Genomic DNA, 22,390 nt, shown 5'->3' with positions numbered 1-22,390 from the left:
ACATTTCCAAGATTCTTTAACAATTGGTTTAATTACATGAATAGGGTATATGTGGATGTGGATGGTTTATAATGTCAGTGTTACAAATCCAAAGAACACCATGCCATGTGATATATATATATATATATATGTGTGTGTGTGTGTGTGTGTGTGTGTGTGTGTGTGTGTGTGTGTGTGTATACAATATACATTGTTAATACGTCAGAAAGTATACAGCCACAATTTTGGAAAATACCTGAGATTCATTTAAAGTATCACTGACACTGAATGAAAATGGTAAAAATAGCAACAAGGAAACTGAAAAGGTTTCTACAATATGTTCCCAAAGCAGGAAAGAAATGAAGTTATATTCCAAAGTAGTGCTTCTCAACATGTGAATTGTGACTCCTTTGGGGGTTGCATATCAAATGTTCTGGATATCAGATATTTACATTTCGGTTCATAGGAGTATTAAAGATAAAGTTATAAAATAGCAGCGAAGTAATTTTATGGTTGGCAGGGTCATGACAGCATGAGAAACTATATTTAAGGGTCACAACATTAGCAGGGTTGAAACCTCTGCTTCCCAGCCGTTTCCCACCCCTGCTTTGCAGAAACAAGAAATCCCCTCGCTCCTCTTAATAAATAGGGCAAAGAGAATTTAAGTCATGTGAAATTGCCTTTATCATCAGATGGACAGAAGGCAAAAGCTGATCAATCTGCCTCACACAAATGCATTCCCCAAAGCTCTCAAGTGCTTCTGTGACAGCCCACACAATTAAATATAGCAGCATGCACCTGCAATCCTTGGAGAAGTAGTGAAGTAGGGGCAACCAATGTTTGTCACTGGGACAGGTCGCCAGCATACATCAGGCATGATTTGACTATTTTGCATCAAAAGTTTTTCAGGGCATACTTTGAGAAGCATGCCATGGAGTTTGTATGAACCCAAAGGCAAACTGGAACATACTGAAGTACAGTGCAGCCAGCTGTACGTCCTTGTGCAGCCATCAGAGAGGAGGCAAAGGCTTTTGCTCTTTAGCAATACGATCACAAATTTTGACACTCTAGCAGAGGTTTCAGAACCCTTTCTCCATTTGTCATCCTAACCTGGTAATGGCATGAACTCTGCACATCATCAATGTGAATAGCTGACCCATTTCAGAAGTACCATACCTCTCAAATGCAGTCAAGACTCCCAGATAGAACTTGCTTGTCTATATTCTTCCTTTTCCTACTTTGAATTCCAACACCTAACATATAAAAAATGTAATTATAATTAAACGCAATCTAATCTGAAATATTCATTGTAAGCCCATGTGGCCTCAAATGAAAGAAACTATATATGGTCACTTACATCAAGGCAAACCCAATGTGGGTAATGGACTAACATGGAAATCCACGGAGAAACTCATATATATGTATATAATCTATACATTGTAATTTGCTTATAATTTGTTCTAAATATTATAAGACCATGGTTCTATATCTTACTAACACAAACAATGGTATATAAAACTTTTTACTTTTTAAAAGCAAATCTTTTTTGTAAAAAAAAAATGGCAATTTTTTCAGGTTGTAAAACTATCTTGACTTATTCTTGAATATATCTTTAATTCTAGTACTTGCAGGAAGTTGTATTGAGTTTGTATTTTAGCCTTTCCATTATCATACAAACATACAAAAATGGCAAAAAGAACCCCTCCCACTTTAGATTCTTTTCAGAAGGTTTCTTGTGATTTATCAACACTTATGAATGGAACTCTGGACTGTTTTCCTTAAGCCAAACTCCTAAGAAGAGAAAATGTTATGGGCGGTTTCATTCTAACTGCACTTTCAGTCCGTAGTAGGCCATGCACTGAGAAATGGCCCCCCTCAACTTAGTCTTCTTTATGCTGTGCTAGTCTGTTTGACTTCCACATAAAGACCTCTTCACAGGGCCAGTATCTAGGGTTGTCAGAGGCCTTTGTAATTGTACCTATAAGCAAATTACTTTAGGAAACAGGCCAGAGCCACTAGCCATAATAAAAGCGCTTGTTCAAGAGTGCTCTTGATTACTGTATATCAGATTCCTTATTAAATAGGGAGAATAGCAAGTGTAGGTGAAGTGATTAATGTTTTAATGGAGATTTAATGACTAAAATAGAAGACATGCTGAAGAATGAGATTCTCTAAGACTTTTTTTTTCTTCTTACAGATGACAAAGTAGGAGAATGGTCTGTCTAAAAAAGACAAGTTCCCTGAAAGTTTGGTCAATGGGATAAAATTCCTTCTTCTATCAAGTTTATTTGAAAATATATTTGATTGCATCCAAAGCAGAGACAGCTGGGCCAGTACTAAGCAGAGCCAAGAGAATACGACCTGCTAAGCATAGTCAGGCCAGTACAGAAATGTAGGCGCCTGCTTCCTACCACCTGGACCCTCTAGCATACTCTGCTTAAGCAATTTTTAAAAAGACTCAATTTTGTTAGATAGTTTTGTTTGTTCAGCCTCAGTAAAATCAGACTTTCTGATGGGCAGTAGAGTGGGGGTAGTGAGGGAAGTTTTTAAAAGCCGATTTAAAAAAAAAATCCCTACTTCTAGAACATCAAATGGCTCTACGAAACGACATTTGATGATTTCAGTGTAAATGAATCAGAAACATATGGATTACATTTCCCTCCACATGCACACGGGTCTCAAAATTAAAGAGGGGAAAGAAAGGCTTCAGGCAACATGCATTTGGGGTTTTGCTAAACAAAAAAGCGTTTGAAAAGTCTAAACTATAGCATGCCCACAGTGCAGTTGGGTGTGTCCATCATGGACAGTAACACATTTTATAGGTTTTTAAAATATTAGATAATTAAAGGTCCATTCTTTAATGCTTCTAAAATGTAAGCTTATGTTATATGATTTTCCCCTGTAAGTGCACAAGTGCTTAGGGCAGCTGGCATTGATTATTTTACTGTAAAAAGTAATAGTTAAAATAAAATAATGGCATAAATTCTTCGACAAAACAATCTTCGATCAGGTAAAATGGTTACTAGAAAAAAAGTATATTTGTATATATTATAAAGAAGAAAGTTGGGAGGGGCTATTATGTTCATGTATCTTAAGAGGTCATTACACACAGCTTAGAACATAAAAACTAGCAGATGTACATATGCATGGTACATGTGTATACATGTGTGTATATGTAGGAAGATGTGTATATAACATATTTATGTAAGCACATACTTGTAAACATCAGTACTAATAAATTGTTTTATTGGGTCTCCAAATGGCCATTTTAAAATCTTAAATTGATACTAAATGCATATATATATATATATGTATACATAAATATATATATATCCTAATACACAGGTCCAAAATAGAGTTCAAATTCTCTGAGTTTGTAAGCTCTCTCATTTTGTCTCATTTCCTCTCCTTTGTGTAACTCTTATGTCTACATGACTGGAAGACATTTATTAAAAATGAAACTGAATCAGAAAAATTGCAAATTATTTCACTAGTGTTTTCAAAGACTGTAATATTTTTTCCAAGGTGTTATAATAAAGAAGAATAAGATTCTTAAGTTTTATTGTACAAGTATACAAAAGTAGGTAGATACAAGGGAGGTCAACATATATTGTCCATTATAAGAATAAAACCATCTGAATTCCTAAGTGTCTTCTAAGAATAACATTCCTCTAAGAAGCATGTCAGTCTAAGAAGTGATCAGATAGAGGAAGGTCCCATGCACAGTGGCAGGGCAGTGACAGTAAGCTGGGTTGCAAGAGGCAAATAGCTGCATGTCCACAATTTACATAAGATGCTGTTGAAGTGCAACAAGAGGGTGATAGTGATTAATAGGGTCTGTTTACTAAGCTCACGAAAGAGACAAAATGTCAGAGAAGGCTACATACAGAAGCACAACTCTAAGTTTTAAAAACTTGCAAATAAACTAATTTGGATTTGTACTATTAATTTCATTGTTTGCTATATTATAGACTACAATAATCTTTTTCTTATTTTCTACTATAAACTCCCCCGCTGGGCAAAATATTGTAAGTCATCTACCTTTAAAATTTAAACTAAACTTAATATGACTTGTGAATTATTTCCTGATCAGTTCAAACACTAGAATTATGAGATGCTAAAAAGCATTATAAGAATTCAGTGAATGAAATAATCTCAAAGGCATCTGGGTCCATCTTTATCTAATGTTGGCATCTTCTCAACAGTGTTCCTCATAGGGTCATCTAGCCTTCAACAAAAGATGTATGTGCACCGCCACATTAAACACTAGGTAACCTCCATTCAAACAGAAAGGTACCAAAAATCTACAGGCAGAACTTCCTTTCTCCATTAAAGGTCAGTGCTTTTGGCAGAGCAAAGAGAATATTGATTTAACAAATGACATATGGTTATGTACTGTTTCTGCCACAGAGGACAAGCACCATGGCAAGGATATATTGCAAATATAACAGACCATGGTCCAATTAAATACAATAAAATTCTCATCACAAATGCCATCATCTGTCATCTACACTTACCAATAAAGTAGATCGCTAGAAGAACTCGGCCCCCTTGGCAAAAAAAATCAGTATTGTAAAGTTGAATTCATAGGTTTCTAATAACTTATTGATAACAAAGCAGAAGACATGGCTTGTTGAGTAATGACTGAAAGATTACAGTAATTGACAATGTCATAAGGGCTAGGTTTTGACTTCAGAACACTCTTATGCAACAAGTTTTTAAAAAGCGAGCACTAGATACTGACAAAACCATTCAAGGCAACATTGGATCAGCCTTGACTCCTGGCAGACACAAAAGAAAGCCAGATGCCATGTGCAACGAGTTTCAACATATGATTGATGACTCCAGCCCTTTTGGAATAGAATCTTTGGAAATGGTTTACTGTGGTTCCAAACAATACTCTCTCATAAACTGACCAGTCACATAAATTTCAACTATGAGTTTACCAAAGTAGTGGTTCTTAAGGGAGCTAGGAAGACTGAGATATCTCTCTTTATTTTTATGATTTTTATTGATGTGCAAATGAATGTTTTTGTGTGCACACATGTGTGGAAGCCAGAAGATGGTGCTGAATCCCTTGGAGCTCAAGTTATGGAGTGACTGTGAGTTCCCCAGTGTGGGTGACAGATTCCAACTCTGGTTCTCTGTGAACCTCTGAGGCATCTCTCAAGCCCCACAAGATACCTGTTTCTTTTTTCACTTTAAAGTGCCATAAATTGTAACCAGAAGGATCCTTATGCATGACTTTGGGTAATTTAAAGAAATATAGGACATCTAACAAACTTTTGTTGCTTTTTTAAAGGATTTAGTTGCCAGGGGGCATTCACACAAGACTTACTATGATATAACTTGTAGCTGGCCCTTGATAACTATGCACAATATGGGTAATGAATAAATCAATGAGGGAATGATCATTCTTTTCTTTCTCAGGAGATATTACACCTTCTTTTCATTCTCAGGAGATATTATACCTGAATTTCACTCATCCTAAGTGCAGATTATCCTTTACCATACATATATTATTAAAAGAGTGTCAGTTCTTGAGGCTGTAGTGTTAAAGTGGTGGGACTTGAAACCTAATCTCTACCTTGCAAGATGAATGGATACTCATCACTTGGAAGCACAGCTTATGGATGAGCTTCCAATAGTAGATTTCTAAAGATATAACTAACAAGCAGTTATCTCAAAATGTATCTCTGGGAAACCACATAAAAATACAAGGTTTTGAGTGCTTAGACACTATGTTGTCTATTATCTACCTTTGTGATTTTAAGCAAATCAGTCAATCTTTCTGGACATCAACATCAGAAAAGCAATAGTAAACATGTATACTCTCACTGAAGCATTTAACAGGGTCTGAATGCAGAGACTTTATAGATTAGTATCTGGTATGTAGCAACCCCTCAATATGGGAGCCACTATTTTCTCTCAAGTCACACAACACACACACACACACACACACACACACACACACACACACACACACACACACACACTTTCCCAGGAGGCATCAGGATTTGACATTAGGCTACTGATTTTTCCTGTTATGATTAGAGGGAATGGAGGAGAGATGCTTCCCTCAGAGAAAATGGTAGAAACCTGATTCTTGTCCCAAGTTTAGCTGAGCACTTGATGCTTATCTAATGGAAAGAACAAAAGCATTTAAGGAAAGAGAGTGTAACCACCTTCTAACCACATACCTCCAGCCCCACCCCGCCCCACCCCCATCCAGTGCTTTTCCTGGGCAAGGAATGCAGAAGGGGTACTTGCCCCCAAAGCTTGGTGAACCAAGTTGAACTGAAGAGCTTAGATTATTCTGTATTGCCTCCAGAGTACAGCTGCAATAAAGAGATTGAAGCTGTAAGACACACACATCCCACACCCCAAACTGAATGTCTTTCAGAACTGCCCAAATGGAAAGAAATCAGCTGCCTTGAGAAGTAAAAGCTGAATGCCTAACTGCTGGTAGGGAGACTGCAAAAGGATCTGGCCCGACTCTGAACCTCCTTAATGACCTTTACAGTTTGAAAGCTCTACAATTCTCACTGTTATTAGAACAAGGCTCCAGAAACACTGATGCCATGTGCTCTGCATGGAAATTGAGCCAGACAGTTTCAGGGCAACTGATCATAGATCTTTTCTTACTTTTATGACTTTTATGGTTTTAACATTTCAGTTTTTAAATGGGAAATTATCATTATGGAAAACAGGGCTAGCAGAAAGTCCCAATTCTCTTGTTATATTATGATGGAGGAGTATAGAATATCAGCACTGTAGCTAAAAATGCTTGGTGATCAGTTGTCTATGAAAGTTTAGTTGTATTGTTACACTGGAAATATAGACAAGTGTATCTTAATTTGCCACAGGAATGCAGCTAAAATATCCAGTGCTTTCAAATTTAGCAATTCAACTGTTTGAATTCAAAATTCCTCCTTGTTTTTATTTTTAACTGATGGGTCATAAATCAATATGAGTCATGATTTTTTTACCTGAACCTTAGAATACAGTGAAGCAATTTGCAAGATATTAAAGACTTCTGTCTCCTGAATGTCATCCCCCCTCCTTTCCCCCAGTGAGGAAACAGAGCGATTTGTTCATTACCCCTTCAGAATCAGCATATGAAAGGTAAAAATTGCTTATTTTCTTTTAAAATAATGTTAATTTTGTCCAATCCCCTCAATTATTCAGCATAAGCTGTTCCAATCACTACAACGTTTTAAAGATTTTCTTCATAAAATGAACAGAGTTTAGCAAAAAAAATGTTAAATGACTACAAAGCAATGATGATATTTTTCCTCTTTCAGATATCTGCTGTCAGCATCCAACCAAAGGCATAAAAACTCTGCAAGTATATCAGAAATATAAAAGATTATTAAAAGGAGAAGGATGAACCAGAACAAAGATGCCGATGTCAGGCTAGCTTCACCAAATCCCTTTTTTGAAATACCTAAGGACACAAGTGAGACAATGAACACAATGATGTTTATGAAAAGAAATGTCAGGAATTTATGAGATAGTGAAAGAAGTGAGTAGGTGAGGGAAAAGGGCGGGTTGTATACTTAAAAGGCACAGCAAGGCTTGTCTTCAAGGCCATTTGAAATCCACTGAGAACTTTGTTCACAAAGGAGGCAGGAGGAGCAACACATTAAAGGATAAAACACACACACACACACACAATCAATCAATCAATCAATCAATTCAACTTGCAGTTTCTCCACTTCCTACCCTTAGCACTGAAATGCACATTCACTGCTAGAAAGATTTATTTTTGAGAAGAAAATTATAGAAAAAATATATATGGGTGCGAAAAATGTGTAAAAGTATTCATTTTCAAAGATATACTTTATGATATATCACCCATTCCCATACCACAGTTTATAATAGAAGACTCAAACTCGCAAGTGAGGTCAATCACAAATATTCCCAGAAGGTAGAGAAAAGAAGATAGATGAAACACAAGAGGAAAAAGGAACACTTGCTTTGGCACTTCAGTTTTGTTCTCTGGCTGTTCATTTTTTTTTTTTTGTTTTTGGTGTTTACACTTCTGTGGTGTCTGGTTGTCATCACTGTTAAGAATATGTGTTCAGATAAAAAATAACAATCACAGTGACCCTAAGACCTATTTCTGGGAAGTCTTGTAGGCATAGTCATTGCCCCCTCAAATTCCTATATAATCAACAACAAAACAAAAATGGCAATAATGGTGTGAATTAGTCAAAGCTCGATGAAGATTTATTAGCAAAGCCCTTTCCCATCTTCTGACCTAAAGTCTTTCTGAGAAATGCCATAAGCCATGACGTTTCTGACTTGCGGATCATTTATGATGCCCTTGGGAAATAGGCTCTCCCTAAGAAAACCAAGGCCCAGTGCCCCATAAGGTTCTCATTACAGACAGGAATGTGCCAGGCCAGATGTACTGAGGGTTGTCAAGCTTTGTGAACTCCCCCCTAAAGAACCTCTCATAAATTTTGCAGGATATATTGCTTTTCCTTGAATTTTTATGATTATGTTCAATTTAAGGAAACTTACCCCATGCTTCATCATTTACCTTATGTTTTAAGAGTTATGTGATGTCTGTGAACTTCTATGAACTTTTTCAGAATCATATTTTTCTATCTTAAAATATAAGCCCACATATTTCCATCCAAATATTAACGTAATAGCCTTTCATTTTTAGTAAGTAAACACAAGTTAGACAGAATTCAAAGTTTTTTAAAAAGGACACACTTACCTTTCTTTATCCCATTAATGTAATGAGTCTAATGAAATATGGAGGTAATAACTGATTAGAGTATTAAAATGACCAGGTCCTGGTATTACAGTCATATTTCGAGTGACAAGAAAAGCCTCAGAGGAACGCATGTGTCTTTAGCAGCCACTATTGTGTTTGCAGTCAGGGGCATTGAGTATTCATGGTGAGCTGTTTTGGACTTAGGCAAAACTTTGTGGCCCTGTTAATTTATTGCATTTTATAATAGTATGCACCAAATACTAAAATTGAGCATACAGTAAGAGAACAGTGCCATAGATTTGTATATATGGTGATTCTTAACTCTGAAGTCAACATTAGAGGGTTTTGTTTACATCCTAGTAACCTAGAGGCAGGGAACGGACTCAATGGACTGTTGTCATCAAGGAAGATAGCAGATAGGAGACTTACACGTCGTGCTCTATTGATAGGCACTGGGGATAGGAATATGTTGCAAAGATAGGTATAATCATTTTAAAAATCAGATTATGAGAAAAAGGCAAAATCACAACTTTGCTCAATGTGTCATTTATCCTGAGTGACTGTTGTATTATTTGTATGGAGTTAAAATTGAGCCTTGAGAAACTCTGAAATAAATCAAATGCCATATTTTATGTAATTTTAACAGACAGATCCCATTAGGAGTCTACTATGCATAGCTGTTGGTTAAAATCATTGACCAACATCCTTACAAATTAATCAGCTGAGGCAAGGCTGGCTTGGCTGTCATCGTTTGCTACTAAACTACATTTAGAGTTCATTTTAACTTTTCAAGCCATGTAAGTTCATCACATTTATCTTTTTGTTCAAGATATATGAGTCAGAGCAACTGTTTACAAATGGCTTTGTGGCAGAAGGGTGTAATGAGTGCATTTTTTTCAATGGCATTAGTGTATACATTGGCATTTCACTGTAACTCCTGGATAAGATGTTGACCAGAACCCAGTAAAAATGGTCTTCATCATGCTTAATGGGAGTTTTTATAATTTACAGTCTCAATCTACTTGCACTATTGATGTTTAAACTGTCATATAACTAAAAACAGACAAATAAACAAACAAATAAAAACTAGAGTCTAATTGTAGCAAAAGAGATCTGATTAACATTGTGCCCTTTTGGGTGGTAGGGACTGCTATGTGCATGTCATGGCTCTTGGACTTTTCTGCAGGATCTTTAACTTATGCAAGTGCTTGATCTCTACTTAGAATCCCATTAAATACTTACTAACTACTTTCCGAGGATATTTTCCAACATCTAGTTAATTTAGCCAGGTGGGTGTTAGAGATACCCACCTAAAATTTCCTAGATAGTTTCATTAACCTTTTCTCTGCCTTGCTGTCTTCTAGACCTGCATGTTATCACTTTAAATTTTGGACTCTGAAGAGAAAAATAGTCAGGGGATTCTAAGCATAGCCTTATTACTGAGATATCATTTATCAACTACACATCTGTAAAGGGAGGTGGCAGTAGGTAGGAGCACAGACATCACTTTCAGGAAACCTGAATTGTAATTAGGCTTCTGCAGTTTACCAATTGCAGGAATTTGTGGAATTGTGTCTCTCTCATCTTCAACTTCTAAGGCAGTAAAACAGGGGTAAAAGCACCTATTGTTAAGGTGTTTGTTCAGTGGGTGATGCCTACAAATGATATGACCTAATGGAATGTATGTTCTTATGCTTGTTGTTGACTGTGAAAACATCTTACAGAATTCTTAACATTTGGAACTTGGAAACTTTTCTGCACATCCGTGAGATGAAACTGTCATCTGAATCCTCCAGAGGCATAAATAGAAGATGTGCTCCATCTAAAAATATATGTTTGCAAAACCCAAATCCTAGGTTAGCCTCTCAAGAAGGAAAATTATAAAAACAGCATCTGGTTCAGTGTGGAGAAACTACTCAGGAGAAGTTCAAGGCATATTTGACTCCCTTTGTACTACATAAGCCTTAATTCAGTGATTGTGACATGCTAAGACACTTTTAACTGTGGTACATGGTCTCCAAAGTATAACCTTTCTTATTCTTAAATTCAATTTCTGTGAGAATGTCATACAAGAGTCCTGTATCTCTAACTCCTCTTGTGCCTCCTCCCAAATCCCTGCCCTCTTCTTTAGTTTTAGCCAGGAAACTAAGGGCTCTAAGAATGTTAGGTAAAAACTCTTCCACTAAGCCTTAGCCAAAAGAATCTTATCTAAAATCCTCAACACTAATCTATAAAATACCATATCAGATACTGGATGTACTTGTACATTATCAGGAGAAAATAGTGGATATAAAGTGTACAATTACAAATCTGATAGACTAAGCATATTTTTACACGGCATTTGCTTATCAACAAAGAATTCTCAAGAATCTTTGCAAATAAGATGCATGTAAGAAACATTTTATTTATAACAACTCTGGAAAAAATACTCACTGAAAATGAGACAACATATCTCTCTATTTCCAATACCTACCTATAAACTGTCAACTTTTGTGTTCTGTTAAAACTAAGTTTTACACCTCTGAGTTACATCTTCACAAATTCAACCACATAAAGTATGAAGCAAGTTGTTGTACAATAATCCATTTATATATACAACAAAATATAAACAAACACCTTCTGTGGATCAGTTACTGTTTGATGTGCTGGAGAAACACAGGGTTTCTCCACTGAAGCACTCAAATCTCTAACCTAATTGATCTCAGTTCTGATGTCTGAATTATGTTCAAGTTAACAGATCAGTGCAAACTCTGGAAAGCCCCAAATTTGCTGCATATAACAAAGAGGCACAGAATCATGAGTCTTCTTGGAGTAGATACCTCATTACTTATGCCTCATATTTGATTATGAATTTAAACCAAAAGTTAATTCATAAAACCTTCAAAAATGATCAGCAAAACCCTCATCACCAGACCACTGCAAAGTCCCACAAAAAGCAGAAGGGAATCATTGTGGGTTAGCAGAGTAGTTAAAGATTCACTATATTCTATATTAAGTCCATATCTACAAAATACTACCTCAGTTTCACCTGGGGCAATTCACTAGATCTCATTGGTACTGTATAAAATACAACACATATCAGAGCCTAGCACACAGTAAATTAATACTTTCACTTTTACTCTCAGTATTAATATTAGTGGTAGCAGTATTATTATCCCACCCAGATTTACAATTTTGAATAACTATCTCAACGACTGACTGAATTTAATAAATATATGATGCTCTACTTTGAACCAAGAAGTAATTATTACTCTAGGGGAAGCATTAGAAATGTAGAAAGAAGAGGCAAGTGACACACACAAGAACCCAGGTGAATAAAGACATCAAGAAAGTGAGACAGTGTACTGCAACCAAGACAAAAGTGTATTCAGAACACAGAAAAGGGGAATTTAAGATTAGGCAAGGGTATCTGAGTTGGAAAGGGACAGTAGCCTGGGGGATGCTCCTCTCTGGTTGCTCCATAGATAAACAGCTGAAATGTGAAGAATGAAATAACTAAAGAATTATTTGATGTTTAATCAGTTAATCATAAACACATATGGAAATAGCAATCAGATGGTATACTAGCTTACAATTTAGGGAAAATAAAGAAATGCAGAGAGCGAAATCCTGCTACATACCTTCTAAATAAAAGATCACATCATTTTTCTTTAAAAAGGAGAAAAGTGAAGGGAAGCTCTATATCTGAGACTATCTAAAATGCTATGGTATACACATCTATTGAAAACAGTTATTTGGCTCGTTAGTTGCCCATCTACAAACATTCATTTTAATTGTTTCAGAAAATCAAATTTTCATTTGGTATTTCTTAGAATAAGTGCACCTATGTTTCCACAGCTTGGGCAGTCAAAAGCATTTTTATGAGTTTCGTGGCCATCTCTCAGCAATGGTACTTGGTGTTACTAAGGAGTGGATGCAACTGCACAGCAAAACAAAGCACTGGCAACTGGGAGACAAATATGAGCCAGAGGAGGTAAGCCCATGTCTACAGGCAATCATTTCCTGTTGCAAACTGGATGCTCTAGGCCTTTTAAATAACACAGTTTGCACCTTTCTATTTTTGTTTGATTGTTTGGTTAATTTTGAAACAGGGTCGTAATGCTAGCCCTGGCAATCCCCTGCCTCAGGATTATAGTCATGCACCAACAAGCCTTGATAGCCACTTCAATTCTTCCTATATATAAATAAAAGCACTTAAAGCATTTCATGGGCCGGACGAAGATTGCTTCACCTACAGTAGGTCTTTGGAAATTTCTCGTTGACTTACAAACCTGTGCCACACTGTTTCTCCACATTTAAATCTCTATTCCAGTGTTAGATCCGTAAGGCCATAGAGGCCATTTCTGTTCTCTTAATTTGCTACTAAAACTGATACAAGCTGACTGACTAGGAAAGTCAATTTACTGTGCTGGGCCTCAGTCTCCTCGTCTGTACTAGGTCGATACAAGCCAAGAGGATTCTAAGGAGCCCCATAGCCTTTAAACAGTCGGTTCTAGGGATTGATTAATGTCTATGCACCAGAGCCAAGCATTTTGCCAGCAAATAAATAATCGCTAATTGATGAGACCTCTCCATGGCACTTCATCAGAGACATCCATCATGCTGAATCTAATTTAGTTACTGTGGCTGTGCCGACCTGGCATGAAAACAATCAGTCCCTTTGGAAAATTAATTTGTTCAAAAAATTAGTTGACTGACATGCTGGAGAGGGAAATAAAGCCCATGTGATTACACTTTTTACGTCGTTCAACAGATAGTTAGGTCATCCTGTACATGTTGCTGCAGTCTGCAGGTTAAACTGACCTCATAACATGCTCCATCTGAGTGGCCAGTTTGATCAAACCAGAAATGCAAAGATGAATGAGATGTCGAACTCCTAGCAAACTCTTCCTATGTTTCAAAAACCCAAACTACAATTTCATCCCTGCTACGAGACAGATAGTACTTTGTTTCTGTTTTCTTATTGTTTACATTAGAAAGAAAACATTTTGACTCTATTTCAAAGAGATATGCTGCCTACCAAAAGAAATTTTCTAACTCCAAGAAGAGATATAATAAGGTCACCAAAAGAAACATTATCTGCTCCTGAGATCAGCTTTTCATGGAGAAGGATAAATGATGCTGAGAAATATTCTTTGGAAATCTAACAAAACAAACCATTCTTCATTGCATAGACGTGATTTTTGGTCCAGAAAGGAATACTGAAGAATGAACAGATGAGTGATTTGGAGCCTGGAATGAAAACAAAGCCAATTGCTTTAGCATATTCCCCAAAGTATGGCTTATATACCATCACTTGCCTACTGAAAAGCAGAATCAAAGACTGCAGTAAAGCACTAGTTTATATTCGTTTTCAAACAAAACATAGTGATAAGTGTATTTTTAAAAATCCCATAACCTAAGCAATTTATAATCAAAATCAGGCTCTGTCTATAGTACTATTGTCAAGTCTGCTTAAACCACACAATTTTATTTAGGCTAATGGATAATTTTTCTCAACTCAGTAAGTTGGTAGGTGTTAGTAGCTAAAGTTATTGAAAAGATTTACTTTAAACAAATCCAACAATTCAGAGCATCACCTTCTCCACAGTGCGGTGTGCCTTACTTTGAACAAGCATATAAAATTTCATTAAAGTACAACATAAACGTTTAAAATAATATGGAGCCAGTGTTGGACCTTTGTTTAACAGTCATGATAATTTATGGTGTAGATCTGCAACAGTTAAGTAGAAAAACAGCTTTCGCATGATGAAATACAAGTCATAAAGGGTGAAACTCAAGGAAAGCTGAAGGATTCCCAACCCTCCAATCACTCATCCCTTCTTCAGATTTTTGTCACACATTCTTCTTTAACTTTCTCCATACAGACTGAGAGACAATAACACTGACTCCTGTAACTTCATGCTTTAAAAGTTATTCCTTCATGTTTTTAAATGCTAAACATATTTTATATTTCATAGAAATTGTGTTTTAAATTGCACCTATAGCATGGCTTCTATTTTTGTCTTTCCTATGAAGTTTTTGTGTAACTATTACTTTGTCTCATTATTTTCTTCTAAAGAGATCAGACTGCTAACAGACTTGACAGGAGTAAGAATTAATTAAAACACTACGATGCAAGTAGAAGCTAGTATTATCTCATGGACTTATTAAACAAGTGCTTTTGAAAGACGCACATTTGCATGGATCAGTCTTTGAGCCAGGTATAGCTCTGATGTAAATCAATAGACAGTTTTTCAATACCTCGGATGGGAAGGGACAGTGCTAGATGATGCAAAGGAGTGATATGCCATCACTTAGGAAGCGATGATTTTAAACATAAATTCCTTAATGTAACAGTTGTGAGGCAGTGAAAAATACAATGAGCACATTTCATTTAACCACTCATTTACTGTGCAAACTTCAGGAAGTCACTTAACCCCTCTGAACTTCAATTTTCTTCCCTTGAAAATGGAGTTAATTATACCAGTTCTTACAAAGTCTCAAGGTTACTGGTAGGATCAAAACAAAGAACAGATGTGACAGATTACAAAGCTTTGACAAGAAGTATTATGAACTTCCTACCCCCACTTGGGGGCTGCAAATAAACGTGAGAAGTGTATTGTGGTCATCTTTATAATCAATACCAAATTTAAGAAATTTGACCATTCAAAATATGTGGTCAATGCTCAATGATTTCAACTTTTAAACTTCAGTTTTCACTGTTACATATGTATATACGGTGTACCTGTATGCTATCACAACTATAATTTATGTATTCCATACTTCTAAAAAATGTGTTGATGTATACATGTATCTGTTAATATTCATAAATGTCTAAGAAAATGCATTTATGAAAGTAACTAGAAATGAAAAGATTGATTATGGTAAAAATATTATATACACAGATAAAATTGTCAAAATAAAATCCATTATTTTCTACAACTAATGTATGCTAAGAAAAGAGAAAAACATTTCAAGAGATTGTATCAATACATAAATTGTTCTTTTTTAACTAAAAGAAAAAAATCAGTGTTCTATAGCTGGTAATTGCACAAATTTATTTTTCTTATGTAAGTATAATCTACACAATTCAATCCATTTGATTTAGTGAGAACTACTTATCCTCAAAACACACAATAAGTTAACAGTCAATAATGTTTTGTGGAGGGGCATCTGATATATATTTCATAGATATGGAATTATGATCATATCCACCAGGCTGTGTGTACTCGAGTAAAGTGTACACTCGCCATGTCTAGAATCAAGTTTGCTCATCAGAAAAATGGGAACAACTCTGTCAGTTTCCAACTCATAATGATAAAAGGATGTGTCTATGGAATAGCAATGAACTTGTTGGAAATACTGTGTTAAAATGTCCTTGATGTCCACTCCATCTAGGATGAAACCTGACCTGCATTACTAAATAGCCGACATCTCTGAAAATAACTATCATCTTAGGCCATTGTGCTACAGAAATTGCTGGGAAGATTAAGTGAGGTAGAGTACTGAATGTATGAAGTATAGAGCTCCCCCAAATGAATGAATACTCAAACTACAATAGGGCTGATTAGCCTGAGTTCTACTGCAGCTGAAACACAGGCACATGTGCATGCCCTCAAGATACTTTCTTCAACTTCAATTCTTGATTTCGTTAATCTTCATCACACATTCTTTTTGCATTTACCAGTCAATACGTTCTTTTTTATGTTACGCTTCCTTTATCTCATAGGCACCACAGAAAGACAAAATTAAGAGAGAAAAATGTAATCACTGAGTTGTTTTGTCTACATGAGAAGTTAATCTAGTATATGGCGATTGACCCTTTGAAGTATGACCTAGAGTTACAATTTCTTAGGCAAACAGCATCAAGATTATTCTACAGATGATCATTTCATTGGAATTTTAGAATTTTTAAATTATATTAAACATGTGTAAATATTGCACACAAGAAATAGTCACATCTAAGAATAATGGAGATAAAAATAAAGATTCAACACATTATATCCAACAGTAATTAACATGTTTTAATACAATATAATCTTTATCCATCTATAAAATATTTAAATGTTTGGGGAGTCATGAATGCCTATAACTGACACATTTTGAGGCAGTCATTTTCTATCTTGATTTGTGTATTTTAAAGTTGTTAAATGCTTGACTGAACCATAAACAAAACAATTCATGTATCATTAAACTGATTTCTAACATGAGATAATTTTCTTTCTTGTCCAATAGCTGTAATTTTTAAGATTAGCTCAGACAGCCTTAATTCTCTGCAGGGATATCTGGAGATTGTAGGGGAGATCTTATCAAGAGCAAGTAATACCATTTTCAATATCTCCTTTCCATACCTTTCTTTAAAACATTATATACAAAATGGTTTACTGAGCACATACTCAAGCATACTGAAGAATACATATCACACTAGGCAAAAACATGAAATATAGAGAGTTTATTTTTAATGTACCAAAGAGTATAAAGGGGAAAAGATCAATGGCTGACAGCAGAGAACAGAGGTTCTGACAACCCACAGGCCTTAAAGAAAATGAGACTCCTCCCCCTTCCAGTGTTGTTCTAGTAGCCCCAAGCATGAGAAAAGTTGTACTCCCTCTATTTCCCACACTTTCCCATCCACAACCAGTCCTGTTCTACTTCTCTGGTAGAATGTAGCTAAGGAAGCCCCAGAAGACCTGTGTGGAACACAGGAGTGGGTGGAGGCAGATGGGCTGCTGTGGTACAAGCCATGCCTGGCTGGAGCTGGAACAGTTCACTTTTGTCTGGAAAGCAGGTCCCCTCCTCCAGCCCCCATGAGGTCCAGAAAACTTGGGAAAGTGTTAGCTGTTGGAGCAGGCCCTGGGGGTTGCCTTCCTCCAAATAGAAGAAGCCTGGCTGGCACATGGCCCCTTCTCAGCCTTGACAGCCTCACATAGACCTTTGAACTTTCTATTTATATAACAGTTTAGTGAGTTTAAGTCTCTTCCTGTATAACTGCCCGTTTGCAAGCTTGCCTCTAATTAGGCTACTTGTGAGACATCATATAAAATCTACAAACAACTGGTGTGGTTAGTCCTTTGCCACGAGAATCAGGCCACTATCACAATTTCTTAACAAAAGTACGTTTTAATATTTGGGGTTTGCAATCACGAGAGATTTTACATTTCTATTCTTAAAAATTATCAATGATTTTACCCACTGAACACACACACACACACACACACACACTTTATTTTTTAATAAAAAGGTAATTGCCTAACAAAAAGAAATTTGGCATACTACAAATAGGCACTTTAATGCTATGGAGGTAGGTGCTTACGTGAAAGAAAACCTGTACAATTTGTAAGCTTTTACATTTATATTAATGACTTTGCCATTGCTAATAAAGACAGCCAAATCTATCCACATGATCTTCAGACACCTCAAGAATTTGTTTACTTGTTTAACAAGGACGAATCTATGGAATGATTTAAAAATTGTGAACTGTTGTGCTTTCCTCCCTCTCCCTCCATATTTTTTCCTTCTTTTAAAAAGATAAAATGATGTATTAGGCAGACAAACATCTGTGCCTTCCTTTCCTTTCACAGAATGGTTCATATTAAATTCCAACTCAGGTGAACACTGCTCATGCATCCAAGGATCCTAAAGAACTTGAGCTTTTGCCCTTTAATGGAGTCCAGAGCATGACCCATTAAGCTACCATTGCAGTTTGTAAAAGCCATTGATACATTCTGTTAGGCATATGAGCATTCCCAGACACTGCACATACCTGCACCATGCAGCAGCATTCCTAACCCGTCCTTGGACTGCATACATTTCCTAATATGTTTATCAATGTGCACTCAGTTTTTTAAAATGTACTATAGCCAATGTTTGAAAATAATGCATATACCTGTATATTTGCAGCCATTCTTCATTAAGCCTAGAAAGTTGATTTGCGGTTTATTATTATTTTACTTTCTCAGCTCTCCTGTTGAATTTATTGATAGATATCTAGGTAGAGTTAACATAGAAATAGTTTCAAGCTTGCTGTTCCACAAGTGAATAAGTCAAATGCAAATGAGCTCTTTAACTTTTATGCCTTTCCCCCTCATCTGTCCTTCTATATACACGAGGCAGTGCATATCAGACCTTTAACCCTCTAGTTATGTTCATGAAATGGAAGTAAACATATAACAAACATGTATGTTTTGAAGGTTATATAGATTATCATTAGAATGATGTCAGGCTTTTCAGTTTATGCACAACAGTCGGATCTGTGTTTCTTTTCTCTGTGGAGGTACTTAAAACACAGAAGCACAACCACATTACAAATATTAAAAATAATAGACCCAGATTCATAAGAAACTTGCCCTTCGCAACCACGCAATAAGAAGGAAAACTGTGTAGATCATGTATACAGAAAGGGATGGCAGGATTTTCTTTTTTTATGTAGATATATTGTACCATTCCATCAGTATTTTCTGTCACATCTACCAAATCGGTCAGCATGCTCTAAAATGGATGTGACATAGTTACAGATCAGGAGGAAAATGGTTTTGTATTTTTCTTAAGAATAGGAATTTCTAAAGGGAAACAGGCACACATGTTCCTGAAAAACAGAAATTAAGCAAAAAGGTTTACATCCCCTTTAAATATTCAACTACACATGTATAATAATGAAGTAGAATTAAAACAGTAATATATGTGACTATGTTCAAAAACCTTAATTCCCAGTATATGCTTACATTTTCAGGTAAGCTTTTAAATCAATTATAACAATGTCTATTAAATCAGCCGTGTTCCTTAAAACATTTTAGACAAATTGCATGCAGATAATAATGCTGTGGTTATCTGTTGTCAGGAAAGTAAATTACTATAGCAGAATAAATGTTGTATTTAGAAATTTAGCATTAAGTTGAGCAGTAATTTCAGGAATTTTTTTAAAAATTAGTATGAACAGATTCATTATAACATGTTTTCCTCACAGCTAATAAAATCTCACATAGTTATAAAAATATCTATAGATAAATACTGATATATTGGATGATTTATTTAGAATTTCTATAAAACAAAATATAAGGTGTCTTGGGTTTGCAACCAAGCAGTCATGAGTGGCATAAAGAAGCTATTGGCCAAGCATCTGACCCCCTTTTAAAGAAGGAAATTGCCTAAAACGACATTGACAATGGAAATTCCTGCAAAAAAAAAAAAAAAAAAAAAAAGGCACAGCATTCATGGCCAGCAGCTAGTAGCCTGAACATTGCAAAAGATTTCAAACTGTTGGTGGGCACTACAGATTCTTCTCACTACATTTAAAGGGCAAGAGTGCTACATCAAGTCTCTGCTGCTGTGCCTGCCTGCCTCGTCTAAATACTTGGGCATGGGTAGGGGGACTGCTATATTAAAATACTGTGACTTATAAAGAACGATAATGTTTGTAGTAAAGGGTGAAGTTTTTCTAAAGTTATTAGATCCGAGGAGCAGTAGGCATGAGCGTCTGTACATCAACACAGAGAGGAAGAACTTTCTGCTCCCCCACCCCCACCTCAGTCACCTTTGCACCATGTTTCAGGATCTCTCCGCAACTTTAGGGTATTTTGTTTAAAGCAGGCTAAACCTTGGGATTCTAGCTGTGTGTCCAATACACAAACCTAAGGCTGCCTCCCACTGGGAAGCCAATGGGGGTTCAGAGGCTAATTAAATGTTCATTGACTTCGGAGCTGTAGACTTTGGGGGCCAACTTCAAACACCCTTCCACTTGAAAGCCAAGCGCTAAAGGCAACCGGGCTGGAGGTCCCTAGTGCAGTGGCCCCTGAAGACGCTGCTCTGAGAAGGGGAACTTAGGCTGGATAGACATTAGGGAAGGTTTTGGACCCATGCCTTTCTGGGTGGGGATTGAGGTGGCAACAGCGTGGGCGGTGGCCGCTAAGCAAACTGAGGGTGGCCTCTGGGTACCTGGCTGTCGCTTTTTCTCCCGCCACTGGCTGCAGGCACTGGTAACTGGAAAGTTAAAGCATTTAGGACTGGATCCTACCCAAAAAACCGCTGGTGAGAAAAGACCCCAGGAGGTTGTTGTGCGGATGGGTGGCACTGGAGCTCCTATGGGCCAGCTGCAACTCTTTAGACTTGGAGTGCAAGGGGATGCTTTTGCCGGCATCTTTCCCTGTCCCTTTTCCCGCACCTCCCCCATCCCAGCACCAGACCAAGGAGTCACTGAAGCCAAAGCTAGAGGTGTCTGGGAGCAAGTGGGAGAGTGTCCGGGGCGCCCCCCACAACAGCCCAGGCTCCTCTTAACAAAGGCGAAAAGCCCAGACCAGACCGGGGATCCGACTCATCAAAAGAGAAGGCAAATTTTAATACCTACCACTGCTGCTCCAAGTCCCAATCCCTGAAAAAGTCGAATAGATCCATAGCGGCGGGGCGGCGGCGGCTGGCGGCCGTCTGTCCCTGCTCGCTGCCTGTCGGCGCGGCTCTGAGCTGCGCGGCTCTCTGGCTGCGGTCGGCGGCGCGGCTCTCTGGCCCTCCTGCCCGGTTAAAAGTGCTGGGGCCGCATTAGCGGCAGCGGCGGGAGCCCCGGGTACCTGGTCCTGCGCTCCGGAGCAGTGGCGGCGGCGGCGGCGGAAGCGATGGCACCGGGCAGGCAAGAGCCTGACCGCCCGCTCTGGTCCACTCGCTCCGCGGCTGCCCGCGTGCCCAGGGCGTCCGGGCTGCGGTGGCGGCCGCTTGGAGCTGGGGCCGGCTGGGCCGCCCGCCTGGCAGGCTGCGGGCGGGTGGCGACGGCAGAGGCGGGGGCGAGCGAGGCACTGGCAGTGGCGCGGCGCGGCAGCCGGGGCGGCAGCGGCGGTGGCGGCGGCTGCACAGGCGGCGGCGGCGGCCGAGACAGCATCACACACTTACACACTCACAGGGGGCGGAGCCTGGACAGCTCGAAGCCGCGACATGGAGCAGACACGTTATCATCCTTGGATCTGGCAGGGCTAGCCCCACCCGCCTGTGCTCTTGGATGCCCCCCACCCCCTGTCAAAATCAGCTGATGGGGGCAGTTGCAGAGCTGAAGAGTCAGACCCAGCCCAGGACCAGGAGGAGGTCCTGGGACACAGACACGGGGACACAGAAGGTGGTATCGCTGTACCAGAATGTAGAATGGCAGAATGGGACACCCCCACCCCAACCTACCACTGGGATGTAGTATTTGCCAAAAGGAAAGAGTGCACAAACTGCTGCAAGAACGGGCTAGCACCCTGCTGTTGTTGCCTGCAGTCACTGCTCAGACATTCTTTTCAGACCACTGGATCAAACTTTTGCGTCCCCAGCATCCCTCAGGGCTGCATCACGGGGCATATGTGTTCAGGGAGGGCAGGGCGGTCACCTTCACCGTTTCTGCGGTGCTGCGCATCCCAGCTCAAGTTCACGCTGCAATATCCTCTTAGGCTGAGGGAACACTGGTCGCTCAGTAGGTCCGCAAGCTCTGGGCCCTGGATCTAGCAAGCTGCAATGGGAGGGATAAAGGGCAGCCCTTTGAGTGGTGCTCGGGATAAGTGATTACAGCGCTAGTTTCTTCCAACCTTGTGCTTTGGGCAAAAACCTCCTGCATTTTCCTTCTCTGAGAAACAGGAAAACCGCTGGGTGTATGCCCACTATCCCACGCACCAGCTGCTTCTCTCTCTTCTGGCTTGAGAATGGTCTCTCTGCACGTGGAGGGCTTAACCACACCCCTCTCCT

General features: G+C 38.3%; 1 protein-coding gene across 4 annotated transcripts in view; it reads right to left on the bottom strand.

The window, feature by feature from the left end:
* Nucleotides 1-21,559, bottom strand: part of Aff2 (ALF transcription elongation factor 2) — a 504,502-nt gene extending 482,943 nt beyond the window's left edge. For 2 of the 4 annotated variants that reach the window (XM_017602424.2, XM_006229538.3), the window contains exon 1: nt 21,033-21,390. In XM_017602424.2, coding sequence (XP_017457913.1) covers nt 21,033-21,079 — 47 coding nt within the window. In that variant the 5' untranslated portion in view covers nt 21,080-21,390. Of the gene's footprint in view, nt 1-21,032 lie in introns of all 4 variants that reach the window. The other 2 variants (XM_006229539.4, NM_001427288.1) reach the window with 2 other exon arrangements.
* Nucleotides 21,560-22,390: the final 831 nt, after the last annotated feature.

Source organism: Rattus norvegicus, chromosome X, assembly GCF_036323735.1.
Source record: "Rattus norvegicus strain BN/NHsdMcwi chromosome X, GRCr8, whole genome shotgun sequence".
Taxonomy (NCBI): Eukaryota; Metazoa; Chordata; class Mammalia; order Rodentia; family Muridae; genus Rattus; species Rattus norvegicus.
Note: the sequence above shows the minus strand (reverse complement) of the source record. Positions and strands in the feature narration are given on the sequence as shown.